Genomic DNA, 26,731 nt, shown 5'->3' with positions numbered 1-26,731 from the left:
TGAGCAAAATTAAATTCATGATTAAGGACCTTCCCATACAGAGAATTTCAGGCTCACATGGCATCACACCCATCTGATGGTAAATTTTTATCACATATGTATGGTAAATTCTATCAAATATATGAAAGTTATAACAGTCATCTTACATAAACCCTTTAAAAAAATAGACAAGGAAGAACACTTCCAAACTTTATGAAGACTGATTCCAAAACCAGACAAAGAAATCAAAAGAAATGAAAAACACAAACAATATTCCCCATGACTACATATGCTGAACTTAAAAAAAAATAACAAATCAAATTCATCAATATTTAAAAGTTTAATACATAATTATCCCTAGAATGCAAGGTTGGTTTAACATATAAAAAAATAATACAGTCAGCCTTCCATATCCATGGGCTCCATATCTGTGGATTCAACCAACTGGGATTGAAAATATTCAGAATAAAATGAATGGTTGCATCTGTACTAGACACGTACAGATGTTTTTTTCTTGTCATTATTCCCTAAGCAATACAGTATAACCACTATTTACATAGTATTTGCATCATATTAGATATTATGACTAATCTACAGATGATTTAAAGTATATGGGTGGATGTGTATAGGTTATATGCAAATATTACATCATTTATATAGGAGACTTGAATGTTGTGAATTTTGTTATCTGTTGGGGGAGACCTGAAACCAGTCCCCCACAGATACTGAAATATGACTATATAATTCACTACATGCTCAAAACCATATCACTATTTTAATAGATACAGAAAAAGTATTTGATAAAATTCAAAATCTATTCATGATACAAATAGCAAATGAAAACAAGAAGGTAACTTCCCCATTCTGATAAAAAGCATCTATGATAAAGCTACAGATATCATTCTTAGCAGTAGAATGCTCAACACTTTCTATGTAAGATCCCAAACATGGTAAGGATGTCAGTTATCGTTACTTCTGTTCACCTTTGTCTTGGAGATCCTAGCCAGTGTGGTAAATCAACAAAGGGAAATAGAATACATACATAACAGAAAGAAAAAAAAATGACTATTGCTACATCCAGATGATATTACAATGTTTATAGAAAACTCTAAGGAAACTATAAAACACTATGCAAAATAATAAATGAACTTAGCAAGGTTGCAGGATATAAAATCAACATAGAAAACTCAAGTATATTTCTCTCTATGTAATAAGTTGCCATATTTTATTTTAAAGGAAGAGAGAATAAATATTTCAGGTCTCTTGCAACTACTCAATTATGTCTTTGTAGTATGAAAGTTGAAATACACAACGTAAAAGTAAATGAGCATGGTTGTGTTCCAATAAAACTTTATTTACAAAAACTGTCGGGCAGTGAGTGCACCATAGTTTGCAATCCCTGCTATCTATTAACAACAAAGCAGACAAACATGAAATTTAAAAAGCAACATAAAAAATAACATACACAGGAATAAATGTAATAAGATATGTGCAAGACCTGTGTATCAAAAATCTACAATCAGTCTCAGGATACTAAATCAATGTGCAGAAATCACAAGCATTCTTATAAACCAATAATAGACAAACAGAGAGCCAAATCGTGAGTAAATTCCCATTCACAATTGCTACAAAGAGAATAAAATACCCAAGAATATCAACTTACAGGAGACATTCAAAGAGAACTACAAACCACTGCTCAAAAAAATAAGAGAGGACACAAACAAATGGAAAACATTCCATGCTCATGGATAGGAAAAATCAATATGGTGAAAATGGCCATATAGGCTCAAGTAATTTATAGGTTTAATTTATTGAATTTATTTATTCAATATAGGTTTATTCCTATCAATCCATCATGGACTTTCTTCACATAATTAGAAAAAAATTACTTTAAATTTCATATGGAACCAAAAAAGAGCCTGTCTAGCCAAGACAATACTAAAAGCAAAAAGAACAAAGCTGGAAGCATCATGCTACGTGACTTCAAACTATACTACAAGGCTACAGTAACCAAAACAGCATGGTACTGGTACCAAAACAGATATATAGACCAATGGAACAGAACAGAGACCTCAGAAATAACACCACACATCTACAACCATCCAATCTTTGACACACCTGATAAAAACAAGCAATGGGGAAAGGATTCCCTATTTAATAAATGTTGCTGGGAAAACTGGCTAGCCATATGCAGAAAACTGAAACTGGACCCTTTCCTTACACCTTATACAAAATGAACTCAAGATGGATTAAAGACTTAAACATAAGACCTAAAACCATAAAAACCTTGGAAGAAATACCATTCAGAACATAGGCATAGGCAAAGACTTCATGACTAAAACACCAAAAGCAATTACAACAAAAGCCAAAATTGACCAATGGGATCCAATTAAACTAAAGAACTTCTGCACAGCAAAAGAAACTATCATCAGAGTTAACAGCCAACCTACAGAATGGGAGAAAATTTTTGCAATCTATCCATCTGACAAATGTCTAATATCCACAATCTACAAGGAACTTAAACAAATTTAGAAGAAAAAAAAACCACCAATCAAAAAGTGGCCAAAAGATATGAACAGACACTTCTCAAAAGAAGACATTTATGCAGCCAACAAACATGATAAAAAGCTCATCATCACTGGTATTTAGAGAAATGCAAATCAAAACCACAATGAGATACCATCTCATGCCTGTTAGAATGACTATCATTAAAAAGTCAGATAACAACAGATGCTGGAGAGGATGTGGAGAAATAGAAACGCTTTTATACTGTTGGTGGGAGTGTAAATTAGTTCAACCATTGTGGAAGACAGTGTGGCGATTCCTCAAGGATCTAGAACCAGAAACACCATTTGACCCAGAAATCCCACTACTGGTATATACCCAAGGGGTTATAAATCATTCTGCTATAAAGACACATGCATACATATGTTTATTGCAGCCCTATTTACAATAGCAAAGACATGGAACCAATCCAAATGCCCATCAATGATAGACTGGATAAAGAAAATGTGGCACATATACACCATGGAATACTGTGCAGCCATAAGAAAGAATGAGTTCATGTCTTTTGCAGGGACATGAATGAAGCTCAAAACCATCATCTTCAGCAAACTAACAAAGGAACAGAAAACCAAACACCACATGTTCTCACTCATGAGTGGGAGTTGAACAATGAGAACACATGGACACAGGGAGGGGAACATGACACCCCTGGGCCTGTAGGGGAGTGGGGGGCTAGGGGACGGAGAGCATTAGGACAAATACCTAATGCATGTGGGGCTTTAAACCTATATGACGGGTTGATGGGTGCAGGAAACCACCATGGCACATGTATACCTATGTAACAAGCCTGCACGTTTTGCACATGTATCCCAGAACTTAAAGTGTAATAAAAAAAAAAAAAGTGCAACAGAAAGAAAAAAAGAAACACAAATGAGCATATGAAGATTATCAGCATCATTGGTCATCAGAGAAATACGAATCAGATCAATCATAAGAAAATATATTATTCACCCAACATAATGACTGATGTTTAAAGGAAAACATCTGCATGCATCTCAAACTATGATATGTGAACCTCTGTCATTCCAGAGGCTACCATGTTGCTCTGGGCATCTCTTGATCCTTGCCAGGTGATATTGTTTTGCTATGTCCCCACCCAAATCTCATCTTGTAGTTCACATGATCCCCATGTGTGGGAGAAACCTAGTGGGAGGTAATTGAATAATGAGGGTGGTTACCCTCATGTTATTCTTATGATAGTGAGTTCTCAGGAGATCTGATGGTTGCAAAAGGGGTTTTTCCCTCTTTGCTTGCCACTTCCTTCTCCTACCGCCCTGTGAAGAAGGACATGTTTCCCTTTTCACCATAATTGTAAGTTTCCTGAGGTCATCCCAGCCATGCAGAACTGTGAGCCAATTAAACCTCTTTCCTTTATAAGTTACCCAGTCTCAAGCATTTCTTCATAGCAGCATAAGAATGGACTAATACACCAGGTAAATAGCCATAGTATCATCTTCAACAGTCTTTATAGAGTTTGTCCTAATGACCTTTCTAACTAGGCTCCCTGCTTCAAACTCATTCCTTTGTAGTATATTCTTAACAGAGCAGACAGAATGAGTGATCCTTTAAAAACACAGGCCTGGTCATATCACTCTTCTGCTTAAAACCCTCTCAGATGCTTTACCTTTCACTCCGAATAAAACCACAAATTCTCACAATAGTTTATTACACGATCAATGTCCTGTTCCTGCCTAAACACATTTAGCTTGCAATGCTCCTTACTCACTCCATTAGAGCCACATCTACCTATCTCTTTTCCTTAAACATGCCAAGCACATACTCCCTCAAGACCTTTGCACTTGCTGTTCCTCTGGAATGCTCTACTCAGATGGTTCCCTTATTTACTTCTTTCAAACTACTTCTCACGTATCAACTGGAAAATGAGGGCTTCCCTGACCACCATATTTAAAATAACTCTTTTCCAAATGTACAAAGCTATTAAATAACAGAAAGATAATACTGACTAACTTTGTATTACAGAATTTGCCATTTGTTACTTATTCTTACTAACAAGCATCAAAAATTAAAATGAGAAAAATCAATACACTATAAGCATTGTGAAGTGCTTCTCATGCTTCTTAGAATCTTTATTTTGCCTGTCTGTGACAGATGCTTGCTTATTGCTTACCTGTACAGGATAAGAGGAAAATATAGTTAATTTAATATTGTGGATATACACTTCAGAAACTGACTTGTTTGCAATGAGAAATAGGTATTGAACGATGATAGCACATACAAACCTGACTAAATATTGAAAGATTTTCCTATAAGCTTTTATGTGTTTTTAAAATTTAAAATTTTTAAAAACAGACCAACAAACTAAGAACATATTTATACCTTACATTTAGTTTACCATATCTTTGAAGCAGGTGAATATTTAAAAATTTCTGCATCAAACACTTGCAACCTTATGTTACATGTGATAGCTATTTAGTATATAATTCATTTGTAGAAAATACTTTCTCTCAGTAATATCTTTATTCCACCAAGAAAATCACTTGAATTTATTTTAACTACATATGAGCTGTGATCCTTTAATTTTAAAATTCTGTATAATTTTTTTCATGACACCATAGCAAAGATGTCTTTCTGAGGCTAAATATAGTAATTTCACCATAGCATGAAGTGTTATGGCTTTATCTTTGTTATCCGTCTACTTTTATATCTACCTACTTTCAGATAATTCATCTGCCTATCATCTATCTATCTATCTAATCTATCTACATACCTAGCAATCTATCATCTATCTACAAATTCATTAATGTACACACTGTATACCTAATTTATTGAAATAACCTACATACTGTGTCTATTGAGACAAAAATTTTCATAAGAATTTCTCAACTCTTCATACTTAAAAAAACTGATAATCTACCAATGTTAAAATTCAACAGAATTTAAAAACATTTTAAAATAAAGGGAAATAGGAAACCTGGCAAACTCTACAAAGACGAAAATTTAAAAACTACAGTAAACTAGGAGGCCAGAGACTTAGTTGCTCTGCAGAGTAACTATTTTTCTGTAATAATTGCAGCTTCACTATCAGTTGAAAAAGGATAAGTAATATTTCCCTCAACATGTCATGGATAAAATTCATGATCTGCCCTCAGCTTACACAATTAACTTTTTTATATTTGTACACTGGGAATGCAACACCAACTAATTTTCTTCTATAGTTCTTTCTATTTTGGCATTTTTGACAGCATTCCCAATAACTGCCCACTAATTTAGAGTATGTTTAAGTCAGCATCCACATAAAACTCTCCGATACTCAATCATTATTCTCTTCAGGACCTATTAGCCTTACTCAAATTTGTCAAACACAGACTTCTAGACTAACAATATTTTCTTCCTTATTGCAAACTCTCTTTTTTTATTTTCCTTTTGGTTAGCATGACCACCTGGTGTCCTGGAGAGTTTATATTGAATTTCTGTTTAATCCTCACCCTAATTAGATGAAGCAGCTGAGCAACAGGAAGCCTCTGCTACCTCCCTTTAGGGGCGTGAATCAACTGCACTCCAGGCCATTCCTAGTTTAGGAAGGAAGAATCTAATCTGTGATTCAAATGTGGTCTGAGTTCACAGGGCCCAGCACTACTTCTTAGCTTCTCTGTTGGCCTGTACTAACATCTTCACCATTAAGTAAGCACTGACATAGTTGCAACAAGTCAGGTTTTCTTAATCCGATGTTTTCCTACATCCAAAATAGTGAAGGCCTCTTCATTGGTACTCCATCCACATAAGGACATTTGAAGCATTCCACAAAGAATAGCTCAAATTGCATGCAATTAAGAGAGAACATCATGTATTTCAAATCACCTCCTAAGGCTTTACGGTTTGCCACATAAGCAAAGTGTATGTTACTCCGAATTAACCATTCACCTTCATTGCACAAAATGTTGGAACTAGATTTTCTTTCTTTTCTTTCTTCCCCAAATTATCACCTTTTCATACTTAAAAATGAATCTTTTATATTTCATGACTAGTGGAAAATAATGTAAAATGCTTATTTTCTATTATCTTATTCTAGTTCTCTTATCATGATAGCACTGCTACCTTGCCTACAGTTGAAGCCAAAATTAGATTTCATGAGTTCTGGGATTAAAAAATACGAGCAGCTCTTTACTTTATCATTGGCTAATCAGCATGTTTGGTAAGAAAGATGATTATCAGAAGGCTCCTCTGACTCTTTGTTCTGAGGTAGGAAAAGATCATAATGAGACAACTTAAAGCAATAAGTATTACCCAAATAATAATTACCCAATAATAATTACCCAAACATAAAGCCTGTATTAGTACCTGTATTCATATAGTCCTCATTTAAAAAATTTCTTTAGAGTTTAATTAATCATAATAAAAATAAGGAGATTTTTATTTTGAGTTTTTTGAGAAACAGAGTAGATAGAGATCTTTATAAAAATGAGGCTTTTATATTGACAGGTCAAATGTCAGAAGGATTCAGTTTCATTTTTCAATAGTCTTGGTCTACCTCAAAACTCTCATTTTCTTTTCTGGTAGAATAGAATGTCCCGTTTTGCCTGAGTCCCTGTCAGACTTCTTACATCTAATCAAAAAGCAAGTAGTTTCTGTCCTCTTTAGCAGAAGCAAAACCAGCTATGCTTTACTTATATTCTACTTCCTCTTAGAGTTGGCATTAGGATGTGTGTATACAGATGGTTTGGGGCAGCCTAGGAAAGGGGTCAGTTTAGAAGATCAATGAATACGGTGGATTGTAAGGTAGCATATAGGAAATAACAATGATGTCTATTTACTCTGGAGTGACCATGAGTATGTGCTGTGAAGGTAGGAAAGGGACAGAACAAAATTAGCATTTATTTAAATAACATTTATTTATTGTTAGTTATTTCATAGAGCAACAATTCCAATTCTATGTAACTTGATAGCCGATGCTCTTACCAGTTGGGAAAGGAAATCAAATTATACAGACTTGAATTAGTATTTAAAATATAAGACAAAGAAGAAAGAGAAAAGACAAAATGAATTTCTAGAATACAGAAAGGATCAACATATAAATTTTAATACAATTAAAAATGATATGAAGAAACAGACAAAAAATGACTTGTAGAGGCTATAGTCCCATCCTAGCTAAGCAATTTCAAGCAAATGGTTGCCAACAACCATGGTAGAAACTGGTCATGTTCAGGCATGTGCAGATAATAGTAGTCAGTTAAATGGCAGGCACCAGGCAGAGGCAGAGCTTCTCGCAGAAAATGATAAAAATAGTGACAAATAGATAAGGTTTTCCCAACACGAAGGCTCTACTTTGGCTATATGCTTATTAGGAGAATATAGGGACAATATGGTATTTTTAAAGTACTGTTGCTGTCAAAGAGAGATCTGCACTTTCATGTTTATTGCAGCATTATTCACAATAGTCAAATATGGAATTAACAAGTTTCTATCAAAGGTTGAATCGACAAAGAAAATGTGGTATATATACACAATGGAACACTACTTAGCCATAAAAAAGGAAATCCCTCTCATTTGTGACAACATGGATGAACCTGGAGGACATTATGTTAAGTGAAATAAGCCAGGCACAGAAGGAAAAATACCACATAATCTCACTTATATGTGGAATCGAAAAAAGACGATCTCATAGAAATAGAGACTAGAATGGTGGTTGCCAGAGGCTAGGGTTGTTGGAGGAGAAGGAGTTCGGAAGATATTGGCCAAAGGATTTAAAATTATAGCTATATTGATGGAATAATTTCAAGAGATCTATTGCATAGCATGATGACTATAGTTAATGACAACATATTGTATTCTTGAAAAATGCTAAGAGAGTGAATGTTGTGTTCTCATCACAAAAATAATGATGTGAGATAACGCACTCAGTAATTAGCAATACTGAACCATTTCACAACATATATATACTTCAAAACATCGTGCTGTATGTGATTAATACATACGATATTGTGTCAATTGAAAAAAAATAAAATGGACCGTACCTACAGAAAAATGTCAAAATACTTTGCTTTCACTTTCTACTCAGCACTCTCAGACAGTAGGCATTAATATTAAAACATTTTCTCCTATAGAGATGAAACACAAATTTGTACTGGAAGGTTACAAATTTGCTTTTGATTTAATGCAGAACAATTTAAAAGTCTCTAAGAAAGTTTGCCATCCTTAAGAGCCACAAGCCTGCCCCTTAATGCCTCAGGAGATTTGTACTTCTCATAAGTACCTGGTATTGTAGCTCCTCATAAATCCTCATCCCAAGGACAACATCTGTGACTCCACCCTCAACAGATTTCTAAAGACAGCTCAAAGGAATGTATTAACTCAATCTCTAACCTTGAGCAAACCAGCATATTCCTGCAGGAACAGTGTAGTTTGAAAATCCAGAAATATACTCTAGGCTTTTACTGAGTTATAATAGAAATAAGTCTAAAGATTCCCAGCTTGTTACAGTTAAATGTCCTGAAACTGTTTTCAGACTATTTTTGACATTTATCTGTGGCAAAGTGTTGCATAAACTAAGACTAATTTAGAGGTCTTTGGGATATGAATTTTTAAATAATTGCATGCAGAAAGGTATAAAACAGGAATGCTTCAAGGTGACTTTTTTTGCATGTCTCAAGACTGAGCCTTCACTGATGATAACAAATAGATAATTAGAATCCCCAGCCTCAGAGATGTGAGAAACGTGATCTTTTGGGAATGGCCATGAAACTCCTGGAAGGATTCACTGTGAGTCCCTGCTCATATCGTGGAACAACCTATACCAGTTAGAAAGGCTGAGAGGATAACAACAAGCTGATTTTAATAACTTTTGGTCAATGGCAGAAGAGTGTAAGCATATAGTCAACAATAAATCGTAGTTTGCAATAAACAATTTTATCATTTTCAGGACTTCATAAATATTTAATATTTATCCTTTTGCACACATATTCTGGTGGCTTAACAAAAGATAACTAAGAGCTATAACCATACATAGACACCACTCCCAAATGAATCTAATACAAATAGCTGAAGAATCATCCTTCTCTCCATGTCTAATGAGAGCAAAAAACAACACATTCAAATCAATGTTCTATCATTATTATTAAGGCACATAATTTCATTGTAAAACACAACTAAAATAAAAATGATTATACTGAGATTTGTATAGTACTATAAAAAGAGAAAAAGATAGGGATTAAAGAAATAATTTTGAAACTAAGCATCCTTTATAAAATCAACATTTATAAATCATTAGGCAGTATATTAGAGGGAGCTAGGATCCTTAATTGGGTTTTCTCATGGCAGTGTTCAGCTGAAGTAATGTAGTCCTGTTATCTCCATTATAGAATGAGGAAATCAAAACAAAAAGTCCAGTCTGCCAAAGTATTTCTCACAAAAGGTTTATAAGTCATTCCTTCTCAATTTCATTTTTGTAACTTCAGCACATTACACATTTAAACAACCAGCTATCAAAGCAGGAAAAATTGCTACTCATCTAGCCAGGGTCAGGGTGCACTTGCTTTTCAGGCACATTATACTACTATTTTCTGCAATAAGTGAAAAAATGATCAACATGTTTTGCAAGAGAAACCTTAAACAAGGTACAAGAGAGCCATCCAGAAGACACAAAAGAACTTCTAACAAAAACCGTGCTGAAAAAAGTCCCAACAGGAGCAGATAAATTCCAGAGTTTGCAAATGTTGTTAAGGTTATTTTAACAATGCTGTTTCCATTTCTGAAACAAGGCTCAGAAATGAAAACAAAAATCTGTAAGTTTTTGAAATGTTCTCATCATTTTCTTCTTCTTTAGCCATTATATTTTCGGTGGCTATGAGGCTGAATTCCCAGGCTTCTAATATATCTCAAATGTATAAGCTGTTAGACAAGTAAATAAAAGTGTATTTATTATTTTTTAACTTATATATTCATCAGAGATGTATTATGCACTACTGATGACTGCTCTCCAGTGCCAACAGCACTTCTAAGAGGGACAAACATAACTTCTAGACACAGGCCCTTATGCTTTTTAATAAAACACTCATAATTTACAAAAAATAACATCTTATTTCTAAACAGTTTGTGAACTAAAGTGTAATAATTTGCCCTCATCATGGGAAAATTTGTAAACGACTGGATTTTTTAACAGAGTAGTCTATAACATAATTTTTAAAATGTTATGCACACTAAAAAAGTATGTTATAATATTAAAAACACAATAGATTTGCATATGTTTTGCAAAATTGAATATTCCAGGAAACTGGTGGCTAAATTTTAAAAATTAACATAGTAACTGCCCAGAGCAAGGAGGACTATGATGGTATTTATGATGATGATGATAATGATGATCATGATTTAACCCTGTAATGCTTTTGGGTATACACAATTTTCCAAATGATTTTCATGTATTTTGGATATTTTCAAATAAAATGCCATGTGAATTCACAACCCAGTGATATACATATTTATAACTTTAAAAATTGTACTAAGAGCATGTCAAAAGCTTTAAATATCCAACCCATTGATTATATTTTCTATTTTAAATCTTCTAAATATTTAGTTTCTATCATATAATAACTGATAAACAATTTCAAAAATTAGGTAAGAATTTTCACCTTATCTAGTTGCCAATTCACCTCCTGAGAAATCTCAAATCTCTGCTTTATCCAAATTGTGCCATGAGGCATTGCTGCTGTAATAGTTCTGTCATAAGTTTATCCTCTAATTTATACTTTTTTCTGCTCTGATTCTCTTACTTTTAAACCTGTAATGTATTTCCATAGTAAACTTTCACTCTCCTGATGTTATTTCCTACAGGATATTTTGATGTTTTCCAAAATATTCCTAGGCCACACTAATTCTTTACTCCTTAAGGCTTTCATAACATTTTATTCATAGCATGTATACACTGAATATAGTTAGTTACGTACCATGCATCTTCCCTGCTAGATTGTGAGTTCACTGAATATAAGAAATGCATCTTGTTCACTTTCATATCCCCCAATACAACCATGCTTATCAAAACAAACAAACAAAAAAAACAGGCCAGGCACTGTGGCTCATGCCTGTAATCCCAGCCCTTTGGGAGGCCAAGGTGGGTGGATCACCTGAGGTCAGCAGTTCGAGACCAGCCTGACCAACGTGGCGAAACCCCATCTTTACTAAAAATATAAAACTAGCTGGGTATGGTGGCGGGTGCCTGTAATTCTAGCTACTCAGGAGTCTGAGGCAGGAGAATCAGTTGAACCCAGGAAGCAGAGGTTGCAGTGAGATAAGATTATGCCATTGCACTCTGGCCTGGGTAACAAGAGTGAAACTCCTACTCAAGAAAACAAAAAACAAATATGAACATCCAATAACAAAAATATCTAGGCATTTTAGTCACTAATTTTAAAGTGCAAGCCATAATACAATGAAACTTGAAAAGGCAATTAATTTATTCCCTAACTGCAAGCATTGAAATTTATAATATGTAAGTGTGAAAACAGTGCCATATTGTAAAGCAGCATATACCTTTTCAAAAATAACACAATATTAGCAGAACCCATGTACATAAAACCATAGGGCTTAACTTTGGGACCTGAATAAATGAAGACAAGTAACATTGTCATTGGAAAGCTCAAATTAGAAAAGATGTTAATACTGTACAAAATGATTTATAAATCCAATGCCTATCTAGTCATAACTGTAGTGTGATATTTTTTAGTAGAGGTTGTCAAAATGACTTTAAAAATAATATAATAATTTATATTGAAAAGAAATGTGTAAGATTCTGAACAAGAACAAGATAAAATTTGGTCAATGGCAACGTACAATAAATCTAAACCTATTAAAACAATATGACAGTGGTGCAAAAAAGAACAAACAGAGAGGTTAGGCAAAATAAAAAAATCTCTAAAACATGGGAATTTGCATCAGGATAAAGATATCATTTCAAATCCATAAAAATGAAAAACTTTAAATAAGTAGGATTAAAATAATTGGCACTTATTAAAGTTCAAGAAAATTAGACCTCCATTCAAAATATAAAAATTGATCAGAGAAAGAAGGGTTGAAGAGACAGATGTAAAACAAAAACAATCTCTTAAGAAAAAATAGAATATTTTCAAAATCTTCAGATAGGGAAGCCCTTCTATGTTGGACAGAACCAGAAAGCTATAAAAGGAATGGCTTGACGCATATATTTAAACCTCTGAATCATGATAAACACCACAAAGTTTGAAAAATAATTGGCATCGTGTTGAGTGAAAACTACTGTAAAGTGTATGCTACAAAAAAGGATTAATATCTAAAAACATCCAAAATATATAGGAAAGTATAGTAGGAAATACCTTTGCTCATTTTCTATTAGGTTTTTAATACTTTGTTTTTAATTGGGTGATAGTTCACAGAAGAAAACATACAAACAGCAAATGTATATGAAAGGATGCACAACTTCTTTTAACCAGTAATGAATAACTTTTATAAAATAACTTTTGCCACTAGACTGTCAAAAGTTTAAAAAATATATACCATTCATTATAATGCAGGATTTGAGGAAATTGGACCTGCTCACACATGGTTGATGGAGGGTTAAATTGGAAAAGCCTTCAGAATACAATTTCTAATATTTATTTAAAAAGTCATACCCCAAATTCAACTTACAAAAGTAAATATTTTAAAAAGACACATATACAACAAAAGACTCCTCATGGACACTCATTGCAGTCTTGATTCTAATAGTGAAAAATTAGAAACAATGAAAAGATCTCCAGACTTATTTTTGTAAATGAGTCAGAGAATAGACTTTCTGTTCATTTAAAAAAAAAAAAAAAAAAAAAAAAAAAAAAAAAAAAACGAAACAGTAAGAAAATGTAAAGAAAAATGGCTAGATAAATACATGCCAAATATTTTACCTGTGAGCAGGATCAAATGGCAGGGAATGAAGGGAGTAAAAGAAGATTTCACATTGTCTCTCTTGTTTTGTTTCAGTCCTTTACAATTAGAATGCATTCAGGCAAATTTATATATTTAAAAAAACAACCAAATAAAGAATGACTAAAGCAAGTTTGTTTAATCTCACAACAAATAGTGGCATAAAGTTAATAGTATAAATAATTAATAATTTATCAATTCAGGTAACAAATATACACAGGCACAATCCTGTAGCAAACATTAGAGAAGACAGTAGTCATATACGGATGACACAAAGGCTTCTCCTCCACATCATCGAAGAACTATCAGGAACCCAGAAAAGTAACTGGTTGAGCAATAAGGTGACAATTGCTGTGACACAGATCTATAGAATATCACCTTACTTTTGCTGAGAAGGACAGATAAGTCCTCAATGAGGGAAGGTGAGTAAAATCATACATTTTTTTCAGTGTATGATAATACTCTCAACAGTCAAGTGGAATGAGGATAGCAAGAAATTTCATGTAATGGGCAAAGTTACTCTTACTTGAGGTCATGGACTCTGCTGTGCCACTGTTTGGGGTTGAACTACTGCCTCCATCCCTGCCCCAAAAGCTGTGCAGCCTTACCTAAGCAACTTAACCTCTCTTAATCTCAATGCCTCAGCTATAAAATGTCAACAAGTAACCACACCCACTCCATTGGTTCATTGAGAAGACTGATGGAGATCATTCGTAAAAGCATAAGCATTTCATAAATATTTGCTATTCTTTTATTTGTTATCTTTTTTTTTTTTTTGAGACGGAGTCTCGCTCTGTCGCCCAGGCTAGAGTGCAGTGGCCGGATCTCAGCTCACTGCAAGCTCCGCCTCCCGGGTTCACGCCATTCTCCTGCCTCAGCCTCCCGAGTAGCTGGGATTATAGGCGCCCGCCACCTCGCCCGGCTAGTTTTTTGTATTTTTTTAGTAGAGACGGGGTTTCACCGTGTTAGCCAGGATGGTCTCGATCTCCCGACCTCGTGATCCGCCCGTCTCGGCCTCCCAAAGTGCTGGGATTACAGGCTTGAGCCACCGCACCCGGCCTATTTGTTATCTTTAAAGAAGCCAGAGTGCACGATGTGTTCAGGAGATTGAGAAAAGATTGATACAGATTGAATAGCAAAACTACAGAATATTTACAATACTACAGTGATATATGAATAATCCTTAACTCCAAGTAAGAGCAGAGAATTTGCCTAAATGAATCTAAATTTGTATTTATTTATTCTTACTGTAATAGGAAAATTATCTCTTAAGCAATAAAACAAATTATAAGTATATATTCAATGAGATTTGCATGTTTTTCTGGTGAATTTATATAAATGATCATGAAATTATTTACTTCAAACTTTTAAGGCTCCCAAAATTGCAATTGAAAGCATCCAAAATTGGAATTGAAAGCAATGTTCTGTCTTAGTGAAGAAGAAATCTAATTTTTGAAAAAGAAATTTATCCACTAAAATTAAATAAAATATTTCATCTAAAAATAACTTCTATCATTTAATGCAGATGAGTCAACAGATCCCTTCCTTTTAATTTCCATCTGGTCTCTGTCATTAGGTTATCACTACTTACTTGCTTTCTCACCATCATTTCAAACCCGTAACGATTCACATGAACAACTGCCTTGAAACCCCTCAGTCCTTCTATATTGTCTGGCTCTTTTATTACAATAAATATTATTACTTCTAAGATGCAGCTTAGTGCTCTGGTTAATGGCAGAGGCTCTGCAGACAGACCACCTGGATCCAGGCTGTGGCTCTGCCAATTATCAGTTGTGTGACCTCTCTGAGCTTCCATTTCCTCGCATTTAAAATTTGGGAGGCCGAGACGGGCGGATCACAAGGTCAGGAGATCGAGACCATCCTGACTAACCCGGTGAAACCCCGTCTCTACTAAAAAATACGAAAAACTAGCCGGGCTAGGTGGCGGGCGCCTGTAGCCCCAGCTACTTGGGAGGCTGAGGCAGGAGAATGGCGTAAACCCGTGAGGCGGAGCTTGCAGTGAGCTGAGATCCGGCCACTGCACTCCAGCCTGGGCGACAGAGCGAGACTCCATCTCAAAAAAAAAAGAAAAAGAAAATAAAATAAAGTGGGAATAATAATAACAATAATATCTACCTATATATCTTATAAAGTTGTGAAAATTAAACAAATTACTATATGTAAAATAGAAAAGCATTTGGCTCCTTAAAAGTGCTTAATAATTATTAGCTAATGAAAACAGCTTTCTTTGAGTTCCTTACCCTTTCTTTGTGGTACTCAACACTTCACTCTCTCTTTTTCTGCTTCTCTTTCAGTACATTATCACATTAAATACATTATCCTTCTGGCTTTCTGGACTCTCTAAACTTCTGTGCCAAAGTAATCTTTGTTTCATACATAAAACTTTCTACAAAGACTTCAGATTTTACTGCAGAGCAAAAACTACATATTAAACATTATCTCCACATATGATTATCTCAGCAGGCCTTTATGTAGCTCTATTATTTCTAAATTTTTGCCCAATAAGATAGTGCTATGGCATGGAAAAGCCTTCGTTTATCTTTACTAGAACTGAACCCTAGTTCTTATTACACAAATACATTCAATTGGTACAATTTCATTAGCAGTTTCCTTGCTGATAAATTGTTCTTAGGTTTGCCATTCAATTATTAGGCAAATATGTGCCTGAAATTGTACATGTTTGGTCAGAATGAGGCACTGATACAGCATCACTCACCAAATAAGAAAAATATTAGCAATGTTTTTGGTTTCTTTAGTAGCAATAAGGCAGGCAAAAGTCAGAGTATTTTTTTAAATAGAAAAGCACCTGAAATTTTTTCCTTACCCTCTATATACTTGTGTTCTCCCCTCTATATTGCTTGTTTTTACAAAAATCAATCTCTGTAATTTGATCCCAAACTTTGGCTTTGCTTCTATCAAAGTAATTATCAAGTCTTCTATGTGTAAGCTCATTATTTTGATGGATCAGGATCCTGTAGTGTGTAATATGCTTTTTAACGTATGGAAGAGAATTGAATTTTGATTGAATACATAAACTGTAAAAGCAGTTTCAGGTCCCATGAAACAAAGCCTATTACTAAGATAAGTCATGTGTTAATATCAGCACAAGCATAACTAACCAGTTTCCCCTGATTATCTTAGAAGAAAATGTGGTAAATCATGATAACTAGGTAAGTAAGGAGAGTCACCCATGTCTTAATTGACAGCTTGTATAATTCTATTATTAAAATTAAAACTGTACTTGGATGTGAAACAGTATAAAATATTAAAGGAACTGAGTTTGTTTTACATTTTAGTCTCAAAATTGAGCAAATAACTTCAGTTTATGAGCAACATTTCATTTAATGACTATTCAAAGGAATAACTAATTTTAATATTGTAAACATAATTATGGAAATAACACAAATATTACTATAGTACAACTAAAGTCTTCTACAAGATTGATATATATTTTGTTAAGAACAGTCTTACTCAGTGGAATATTGATTTCTGTTCTGCAGCATAAGCTTCTTAGAATGAATAACATTCAAAAAACATTTTTAAAAGATATACTAGTATATATCAGGGAAAAATTGGCAATACTTGAAGGTAATTTCTATCAAAACTTAAATATGGCCCAATGGTCATTTTATAGAGTTCATTAATGAAATCGGGAAGAGACTATTAATCTTCAGTGTTAAATTGAACTTGTGGAGAAATTCATCAAGCTTATCCTGACTTAGAAATACCCTATAGCTATTATTGATAGAAAGTTTGGGAGACTAATTAGAACTCATATCCAAAGTCAAAGAACATAAGATAGAAATAGATTTTTTTAAATGTCCTAAATAAAAGACATATACATACTATGCAGTTTAATAGAGGAAGTCTTGCAGGCACGAATTTTTATTGGGGAGATCCACAGGAAAACATACCTGGCTAGGCTGAAGGCATCGTCGATCAAGCCCGCTCGGTTACTCACAGAAAGAACCTAAGGCCAATTAGAAAAAATAATATGATAAATTAGGATTAAAATGGCAGATATTCACATACCAAAAAAGGTATTTGATAAGCAAATCTGGAGTGTACCTCATGATTCCGGATTAATTGATCAATTAATAATCTCCAGTTCCTTAGGTCATAGTTGACTCTAAAATAGCCAGTTTGATTGATGTTCCCCAGCAGCCAGCTTCCTTTGTCCAAATAGGTTATTCTGTGGTGCTCTGAAAACAGCATTTTTGGGATATATTTTAAATTTTAAGAGTTAAAATGAAGTATGTTTTCTTAGTGCCAGATATAACAATACCAATAATTAAGTGAATGCCATTTTAAATACCTAATTGAAGCCTACTCTTTAATTAATCTAATTCTAGATGCTAGAAACACCTTTAATTGGTTACTCACTATCATCTCAATTAATTGTTTTCTTATAATTAGCATTTTTGTTCTTGACAAAACTCTATTACATATACATAATTTTCTTTCTCAAAGTAAGTGTAACCTAGAAATCTACCACTGTATTCAGGCAACTTCTAATTAGATTGTATGGGGATATGAGACTAGAATGAAAGAAGAGGTTTTAGATGCATATTCTACTATTTTTATTCAGTAAGAAAATATTAAAAAAATAGAGCTCATTTACTTGAAAGTCACTGGTGTTTGCCTTTTTTCTTGTGCTTTCTTGAGAGAACTAATAAATAACAGACTTAAACATCGTCAATAATGCTAATAAAATAACGCTTGTTCAAGATTTTAATATTTCCACATAGAATTAGAAACAAAGATAATAAATTCTGCTTATTGGGATCACTTTGGAAAATGGCAGCTTGATTATTCTCACCAACTAATTCATTAATAGAAGCCAGTAAAAAGTAGAAACAATATTATAACTTCTTATATATTTAACTCCTTCAAAAATGGTACAAAAAAGGGACACAGTTCACTTAACATATAGCCTTTATTGACTCCACGGAAACACAGTTGACTATTCTAATAATTATGTCGTTGATTTTCAAGTCTCATATTTCATAAAATTTATACAGTGGAGTTGACTTTAAATGTATACACATACACACAGACATACATAGTCTGACATCCAGGTGGAAAAAAATCAAAACCACATGGGTCTACTCTAATTTCTACAATGACTCAGAACTATAAAAGGCATCATAAAAACCATAAGCCTCTGGTCTGAGTAGGGATACATCTCTAGTTCTTACTCCAATGTCAAAGTTTTTACACATTCAGACTTCAAAATAGGAAATAAATTTTCCCTCTCATGTCCTTGAAGGAATACATTTACAGAGTACTCACTCTCAAGTAGAGACCACACAAGAAGAATTTATACCACAAAACTTATTGGGTGGACATTAATGACCACTAATTTCTCAGGTTTGGAATAAAGTGAACTAATAAACCCAATGCATGTTATAGATGATCAATTTTCTAAAATCTGCAGTAAAATAGAATGTACTTAAACCCCAAAGTATACTGAATATAAAAATTTAATGTTTATCATTTCCAGTATCACAACTTCCCACCGCCTTTATAAATTGTGTCTATTAGAACAGATAAAGAAACAAGGCTCAGACAGGTTAATCGAATTATCCAAGAAAAGAAGTGGTTCATCTTATGTCTCCTGACTTCAGCGTCCCAATTTTTACTATGTTATATTCTATTGATACAAGATGGTATAACACTTTACTGTAATATGATATACATTTTTCACAGTCTAATGTTGATTTGAAAGGGAGAAAATGGCACTGGAAAAAGAATCAGAGTACGATAGAAAAGCTAAATTCTTGTCTCAGCTTTCCTATACGTAAGTGTTTAAATTTATGCCATTGATTCTCTTTGGTCCTCAATTTCCTTACTTGTAACCTGAGGGACAAATAATGGCCCTTAAGTTTCCTTCCAAATCTATGATTCAATGGAAGAAGACATTTATGTATATTATTTTATATACTATACTTAATCCATGGAACTCAGAAAAATAAATCATCACATATTTTTTCTAAAATGCAAATAATTTCTCTAGTCTCCAAAACTATGATTGTATAGTTTTCAAAATTTAGTGTATTTATTCAAACAGTTGCTACAAAAATTTAGAATTTCATATCTATTTGAAAGATGTAAAAATGACTACATAAATAAATAAGAAAATACCATTCTTTAAAATTAAAATCACCTCATAAAGAGAGATCTTAATTAATAATGTCTGAATTCAGACAATGAAAATTGAAACTTAAATATTGAGAATATTGTTTCTTTTTTATTGTAAAAATATTAGTAACCTTGAAGGCAGAAATAATTAATCTCTAAGTGTCTTCAAGTATACTAAGATTTTTATAACAAGAAATATTTAAAGTATACTTGAATTCACTTGAGCTGAGAAAAGTTGATAAATTTTATCTAAGAAGTGTTTTTTTTTTTTTTCAAAAAGTTACAATGTTAAAGCATCAAGTTTAACATATAAACACATACTTTGGATTTTTACAAGTTTGAAATGGTCATGCATTACTGTAACAGTAACTATATTTTTAAAGTTATTTCCTGTTCACATTTTAGATAACTAGAATAACTTAGCCCCACTTGATTCGCTCGAATCTAATTTTTAAACTTAATTTCAACAACTTATAGATAGGATATAGTCAAATTTAAGTTAATATGTATATTAAAATAAGAAAATAATTCCTGTACTTTCTACACTGTCTGACCAGAATAAGAAAGACAGGCTTCTATTGTTTTTAAGTATGTCATTATTAAATTTACTACTAAAACCTGAAGGTTATTACTGTTCACGAATATTTTTATGTCTTTGTTACAAATGAGATCGTTGCAGAAATGATTCCCTGAAATTTTTTGTAATAGATTTTTAAATACCTTTTCTGTTCTAGTTAATTATATCCCTAAAATGTTCTTCAAATTAACTTATGGCAAGCAATGAATTTTAAAGAGATCTTTTCCAATGGCCTAATGAGGTATGGTATTTGATGAGTACCATAATAAAATGTATGGAAGTTATATCTTGATGCTGGCAATAATAATTAAAAATTATATTTAGAATGTATCCAAAATGGCACAAGGCTTAGGCTATTGAGGTACAGAGTAGTTGGTATTTTATAAGATTTTATATTTTTTACTTTCTATTGGAATAAAAAGGGAAAAGAGATTAGGTATCTCTATCCAATATTTGCCAGTTGCAAAGAATTCGAATTTTAAAAACTTTTTAAAAAGGTCAACCAGAGTAACAATGTGAGACAAACTCAGGGAAAATAATACATATTGGTTTTATCACTTGACTCTTGTGAAAATCAAATGAGGATATTTTGTAAAACCTATAAAGAATCATGTGCATATAATCAAAGACATCATATTAAATAACTGACAGATCCACAAAGCAATCTACCATAGTAATAAATCGTGTGTGTGTGTGTGTGTGTTTGCAGAGTCAGGTGAAGGGCAGAAAGCAAAGGAAGCTAACTTTCTAAAGCCACCTCTTTATGTAATCAACTGATTTTTTGGACAAATTACTTCTCAAGTCTTAATTTCCTCATTTGTAAAATGGGGATAAAATAATACACATTTGAAAGGTTGTGAGTTTCAAATAAACCAGTGCTTCAAGAAAGCACTACTGCATTATGCTACTTTTCATGATTGCTTTAATTTTCAGGATTAATTTCTCTTCTATTTTAATATTTTCTTTTCTAACATTTGGCATTACATTTATTCCTCTCCACGAACCATTAATTGAATAGCCAGTCAACATGCAAGCTACTACATATACAAATGTCTGAATTTTTGGTATTTTCATAATAAGAATGAAAAAGACAAACACTTCAACCTGTTTTCTAAAACTGAAAAATTGTTTTAAAAATTATTTTTAGGATAAAATGATCTATGCTTTACCTTAGCATTAATTAAATGTTTATCCAAAGTATTTTCCAAAAATGAACTGACAAGAATATATGATGATCCAAATCTAATTCGTACTTTATATTATCCACCACTGATTGCATTAATATCATGTAGATCAAATCTATATCACTAATGACAATGAAAAACTACAAAAACATTGACCCGATTGTTATAATTAAATTATAACATAATTTAATTATGTTATAACATAATTAAATATGGAACTGTTTTACATATGTTTATAAGAATTGAGCAGAATTTTTTCTTCATGTTTTTGTGGGAAACAGTTTTCACTGTGATTTAGTTGACAGTATTTTGAAAAAGAGGAGATGGGACAACATACACAAGGAAACAAAAATTAACAATCTTTTCTCTTTTTTTCCTAATTTTTCTTTGTTGTTAGTTTTTTATTAGTCATCAGAATGAAGGACTTCATAAAAAAATTGAATACAATAAACTGGGACTGAAAAGGCAAACAGGAAAGTGCTCAGTCTTTTAGATGCCTCTTGTAAACTTTGCAGATTTTTGTATTTACAAAGTTTTCAGAAAACATTTCAGGAAACATTAACTTAGTATGGGCAATCTGCAAGTTTTAATATTCTAAATGTGACAATGTTATATCAAACAGAAGATAGTGTTATGAATGTGTCATTTTTCATTAAAATGTCCAAGTTGCACCTTACACAACTTTGGGGTGTGGGCCTGTGCCATTCATATCATAGCCTGTGCAAATAGTGCTTCCTAGAGTTATGTACTGCGCAAACTCTGCAGCTGTGTATAAGGACCATACATATCAAGATAGGTGATATTTTAGGCAAACATATGGTTTGAACCAATACATTGTTTTATTCTTGAATAATAATGAAAGACAGTAAAGGAAAACAATCCCTCAAACATAAACCGTGGCCATTGGTCAAGAAAAGCTGGTATAGCTGGTATACTATCCTACTTTTCCTACTTTTTTTTTTTTTTTTTTTTTGAGACAGAATCTCTCTCTGTTGCTCAGGCTGGAGTGCAGTGGTGCAATCTCGGCTCACTGCCACCTCCGCCTCCTGGGTTGAAGTGATTCTCCTGCCTCAGTCTCCCGAGTAGCTGGAACTACAGGCACCCACCACCATGCCCAGCTAATTTTTGTATTTTTAGTAGAGACAGGGTTTCATTATGTTGGCCAGGCTGGTCCCAAACTCCTGATCTCAAGTGATCCACCCGCCTTGGCCTCCCAAAGTGCTGGGATTACAGCCGTGAGCCACTACGCCCAGCCTGGGATACTCTGTGAAAGATAAAAAGATATCATGAATAACAGCATGGAAATAACTAGGAAGTGAGAAGAAATGGACCCGGAAAGGTATCCACCAGAATTACTCATCCTGAATCCTTGCACGATCTAACAGTGAAGTTTTGGGAGAATCCCCATGTTTGATCAGTATCTTTACACTCATTTTCCCATTTCCATTCTACCTTCCAAAGATAAATATTTTACCTTACTTCTGAAGATAGTTCTATCACATCTCATAGGAATCCTATAAAGAGATGACTTCTTTCTAATTTGGTCATTATAACAACTCACTGCTCTCCCTCATCATTTCACAACAACTTATGTAGACAAACAACTACACGACAGGAAAAGACAAATATAAAGTCAAGTAATACAGGAAGTGTGAATTCAGAATCACGATATAAACACTAATTCCAGTAAGTGAAAGAATAGATTATAATGAACAATTTAAAAGGAAAAACACCAACAAATTTTAAAGTATCTCAATACATTGCTACATTACATATCAATGTTTCATATATAGTGTATATAAATGAAAGCATATGTTTTCATTGTATGTCTTTATGTGTTACAAATATAATAACATGAAAATGTATGTAAATATCTGCATGGAACTGTAAGTGTTCATACTGCTGATAACCAGATTCCATTTTACTGTAACAACTTTTTCTTGCACGTATACATATATGTATTCTGAGCACTTAAACCTCCCTTATAATAGCAAGCCTGAGGATAAGAAATTGTATTTGTTTATTTATTTATACTTCGCCCTATTTCAAATAAAAAAATTGTGGCTTTTTAAAATAAGGCTTATGAAAGAGCAAAATAACATCAATTAACAGCATCTGAGAAAGGAGTAGGAAAAACAATATCTGGGCACACTTGACTATCTAAACCTAAATGAAATGTTACACAAAAGATGATAATTGACTTTTTCTCTAACTCAATGGAAAACATAAATAAAAGGGACCTGTTTCACACTCTAGAATGAAGGCTATAGATTGGATTCAAGAAATAGCTTTCTGACAGTAAATTGAAATAGGTCACTATCTTATTTGAAGATATTTAGAAAGAGAATAGAATTTCATCTCTCTCTGCTCCTTGAGGTTTGACCCCACCTAAGAGATGGCTTGCTAACCTGTCCAAGCCCCCCACCTTCTGGCCCTGTAATTATATAATTCCATGGAGAATATTGCCTCTCTCATCCTTTAAAGAGACAGTCTGGTAAAGAGAAGATAGGAAAGTGGAATTAAAAATGAGACCTGTGTTTTCAGTATTTGGCATACTCTTCTCTTTGAGGTTATAATTATATTTTAATTACATGTGGAGTTATAAAGTAATACAATTTTAAACACCTAAGATTAGTATTACAAACATTTATTTTTAAGTTTCGTCTTTACCCTTAAAGAAACAAATAAATTTAGTAATTACAAAAACAAACTGAAATTAGACTATTTAGTAACTATCCTATATCTAATTTTATAGGGTTGATAATCATTCCTTTATATTCTCTTTCTAATTTGTCTTTATTCACATTTTATAACAGCTGAAACCAGAGGTTAAGTTGCTAAACAATTATCTGAAACCAGATAGTTCCTCAGGGGAGAATATATAGTTTACCTGATTTGTTCGACACCCAAATAATTGCTTCTGAAGACACATGGCTTCTATTTCCTACCACAATAGTTAATGGAATCTGCCACAGGTAACTGCAAAATAAAAGAGAAGCTTTAAGAATAAAAATAGCTATATCAAAACAAAAACAAAAAACATTTCCCATGCGCCTTCTGTGTGATTTTTACTACTCTCATTAGGTGAACTAAAAAACATTCCAGTCATAAAAGTAAGGCATAAGTCAAAAAGATGAATTCACTCTTTCAATGCCATTAAGGAGACTTGGCCTCTACGAATTTTAATTGCAGTGCAAAGAGAACTGCCAACAAAAGCATTTATCTTGGGGGATAAAGGTTTTGCATTTTGAATTTGAAATAAAAAGGAACTAATATCTATATACCTGAGCCATATTGATTAAGGTCTAAACATAACTCCTTTCTACTTGTTTTTATGTTAGATTAAGACACATCTCAGTGGCTCCATGCATTTACATTTTAATATTCTCCTTATTTATTATCTAATGACTCTCTGGGACACTATTAACGTAGTTTACAGAAAAGTTAATATGACATATCTAAAGTGATTCAGCAGAAAAGAAAAAAATAAAAACTAGTCAGATTCCCATACAATCCAGATCAATAGAAAGAATATTGTGGGACGCACTTAATGCTCTGTTTTGTGAAATGAAATTTCTAACTTGATGTGTCAAAGCAGCCACCAACATGCAGGGACCAATCATGAAACTCATCTATTAAAGAGAAGCATTTTGCAGCATTTACCTTTTTATAGGATAAAAATTGAGGCCTATACTTATACATGAAGTAATATCAGTTTAATCTCAAATGAATAGCCAGAGATATGTTGGATGGTCTTACTCCAAGTCCAATGACTACATGACTGTATTTGTTTCCTGCCTTGAAATATAGCCAGATTATTTCAATCTATCATTTCACCATTATCAATAGAGCAGCCAACAATTCCAGTTTGGAAAAATATATTTTTTCTATTTTAGAAATGTAAGAGATATTGTGTGACCTTAATAACTGTGAGAATAAATAAAGAATTAAAAAATGTTTGGGAAACATGCCTGGGGGTAATAAACATTATAATGAATATGTCTTTTGGGGAGTGAGAGAGAAGGACATCTTCCATGCATCTGTCGTGTGAAATTTGACTATTTTATTATTCCATGTTTTGCATTCACAATAAACAGAATTCAGTAATAGTAAAGAGTTCAAATGGAAGGTTGAAAGAAATTCATAATTTTATACCAACTCCTATCTCCAGTATGGAAAATCAAAATAATATGTTTACAGTTCTTGATTTTAAAACTGTGTCCTATACTTAATGAAAAAAAAAACATTTTGGAGGGCCTAACTATGTGGAGATACTATGCTATACTAATAATGACTGCTTACAATTGGTCTAGTAACACAACAATTTATAATAGCAAAATCTATATTGACTCTTTAGACAGTAGTTCATGAACAACAACTCATGTAAACTCTTTAACAAATACTTCCAAACTTTCAATATAGGTTTAAAAATATGCCCCAGATATTTAATGACAGATTTACTGTCAGGAGGAGACAAAGAACTGATCCATTTCATTAACAGCTGTTCTCTTAAAAATAATGGATCTCTTTTGGTTAATTGGAACACTTAGTTAAGAGACAATGATGCCCAACTCTGGGTCTGATTCTCAAATTAAATGATAAGCTCATTTTTGTGTACTTAGGTCTTGAAAAAGCCTGAAAATAGGAGGCATGTCTACTCTAAATCATAAATTACTATTGAATCTGATTGAATGGACTTGGAATAAAATGAAATAAAAGGCATCAAACCCATCTATAGGTAAGACAGAATAACTTCATAAACTTGACTTTAGTACCTATCCATATTGAGTTGGGTCAGCTAAATTGTGAAGCCAAATAAGTACTGGCTAAGGCAAAGGATATATAAAATTGAGGATATTTAAAAATTCTCAAGGATAATTGTGTCCTTTTTGTAGCATAATCATAAAATGTTTGTGAATCATTGTTTGCCCCTAATATAAATAAACAGAATTTCCATATATTTAAATTATTTATTCTAAGTAACTAGAGATTATGATAAAAGTTGGTTTGTTTCTATATTTGGGTTTTAGAAAAAAATCTCTAAAATACAGGAAAATGATTCATATAAATACCTGCATGTCAATACCACATATATACAGCAAATTTCCTAAATGTCAGACATTGTATCACATAGCTGTTCAGATACAAGTTAACTACAAGGTTAACTAAGTTAAACTATAAACCTTATAGTTATAACTATAAGGTTTGGGGATACAAACTTTGAGGCAGTTTTTAAAAATTAAAAAATATATATTTATATACTTCCTAAGAATCTTTTTGTTCCCTATTCTATGTGTGTTTGTGTGTATGCACACACATAACCAAAATCTACATATAGTAACAAAGACAAATTAAAAGTTCCAAGTTAAAAGCATATTTGAAA

General features: G+C 32.9%; 1 protein-coding gene across 2 annotated transcripts in view; it reads right to left on the bottom strand.

Annotated features, from left to right (window-relative positions):
- Window positions 1-26,731, bottom strand: part of TRHDE (thyrotropin releasing hormone degrading enzyme) — a 425,213-nt gene that overhangs the window by 87,583 nt on the left and 310,899 nt on the right. For both annotated transcript variants that reach the window (XM_015152258.3, XM_077954735.1), the window contains exons 10-12: window positions 24,239-24,327; window positions 17,515-17,648; window positions 17,361-17,416 (exon numbers count right to left, since the gene is read on the bottom strand). In XM_015152258.3, the coding sequence (XP_015007744.3) occupies window positions 17,361-17,416; window positions 17,515-17,648; window positions 24,239-24,327 (279 nt within the window). The remainder of the gene's footprint in view (window positions 1-17,360; window positions 17,417-17,514; window positions 17,649-24,238; window positions 24,328-26,731) is intronic.

Source organism: Macaca mulatta, chromosome 11, assembly GCF_049350105.2.
Source record: "Macaca mulatta isolate MMU2019108-1 chromosome 11, T2T-MMU8v2.0, whole genome shotgun sequence".
NCBI lineage: Eukaryota > Metazoa > Chordata > Mammalia > Primates > Cercopithecidae > Macaca > Macaca mulatta.
This window is presented reverse-complemented; position numbering and strand designations above follow the sequence as displayed.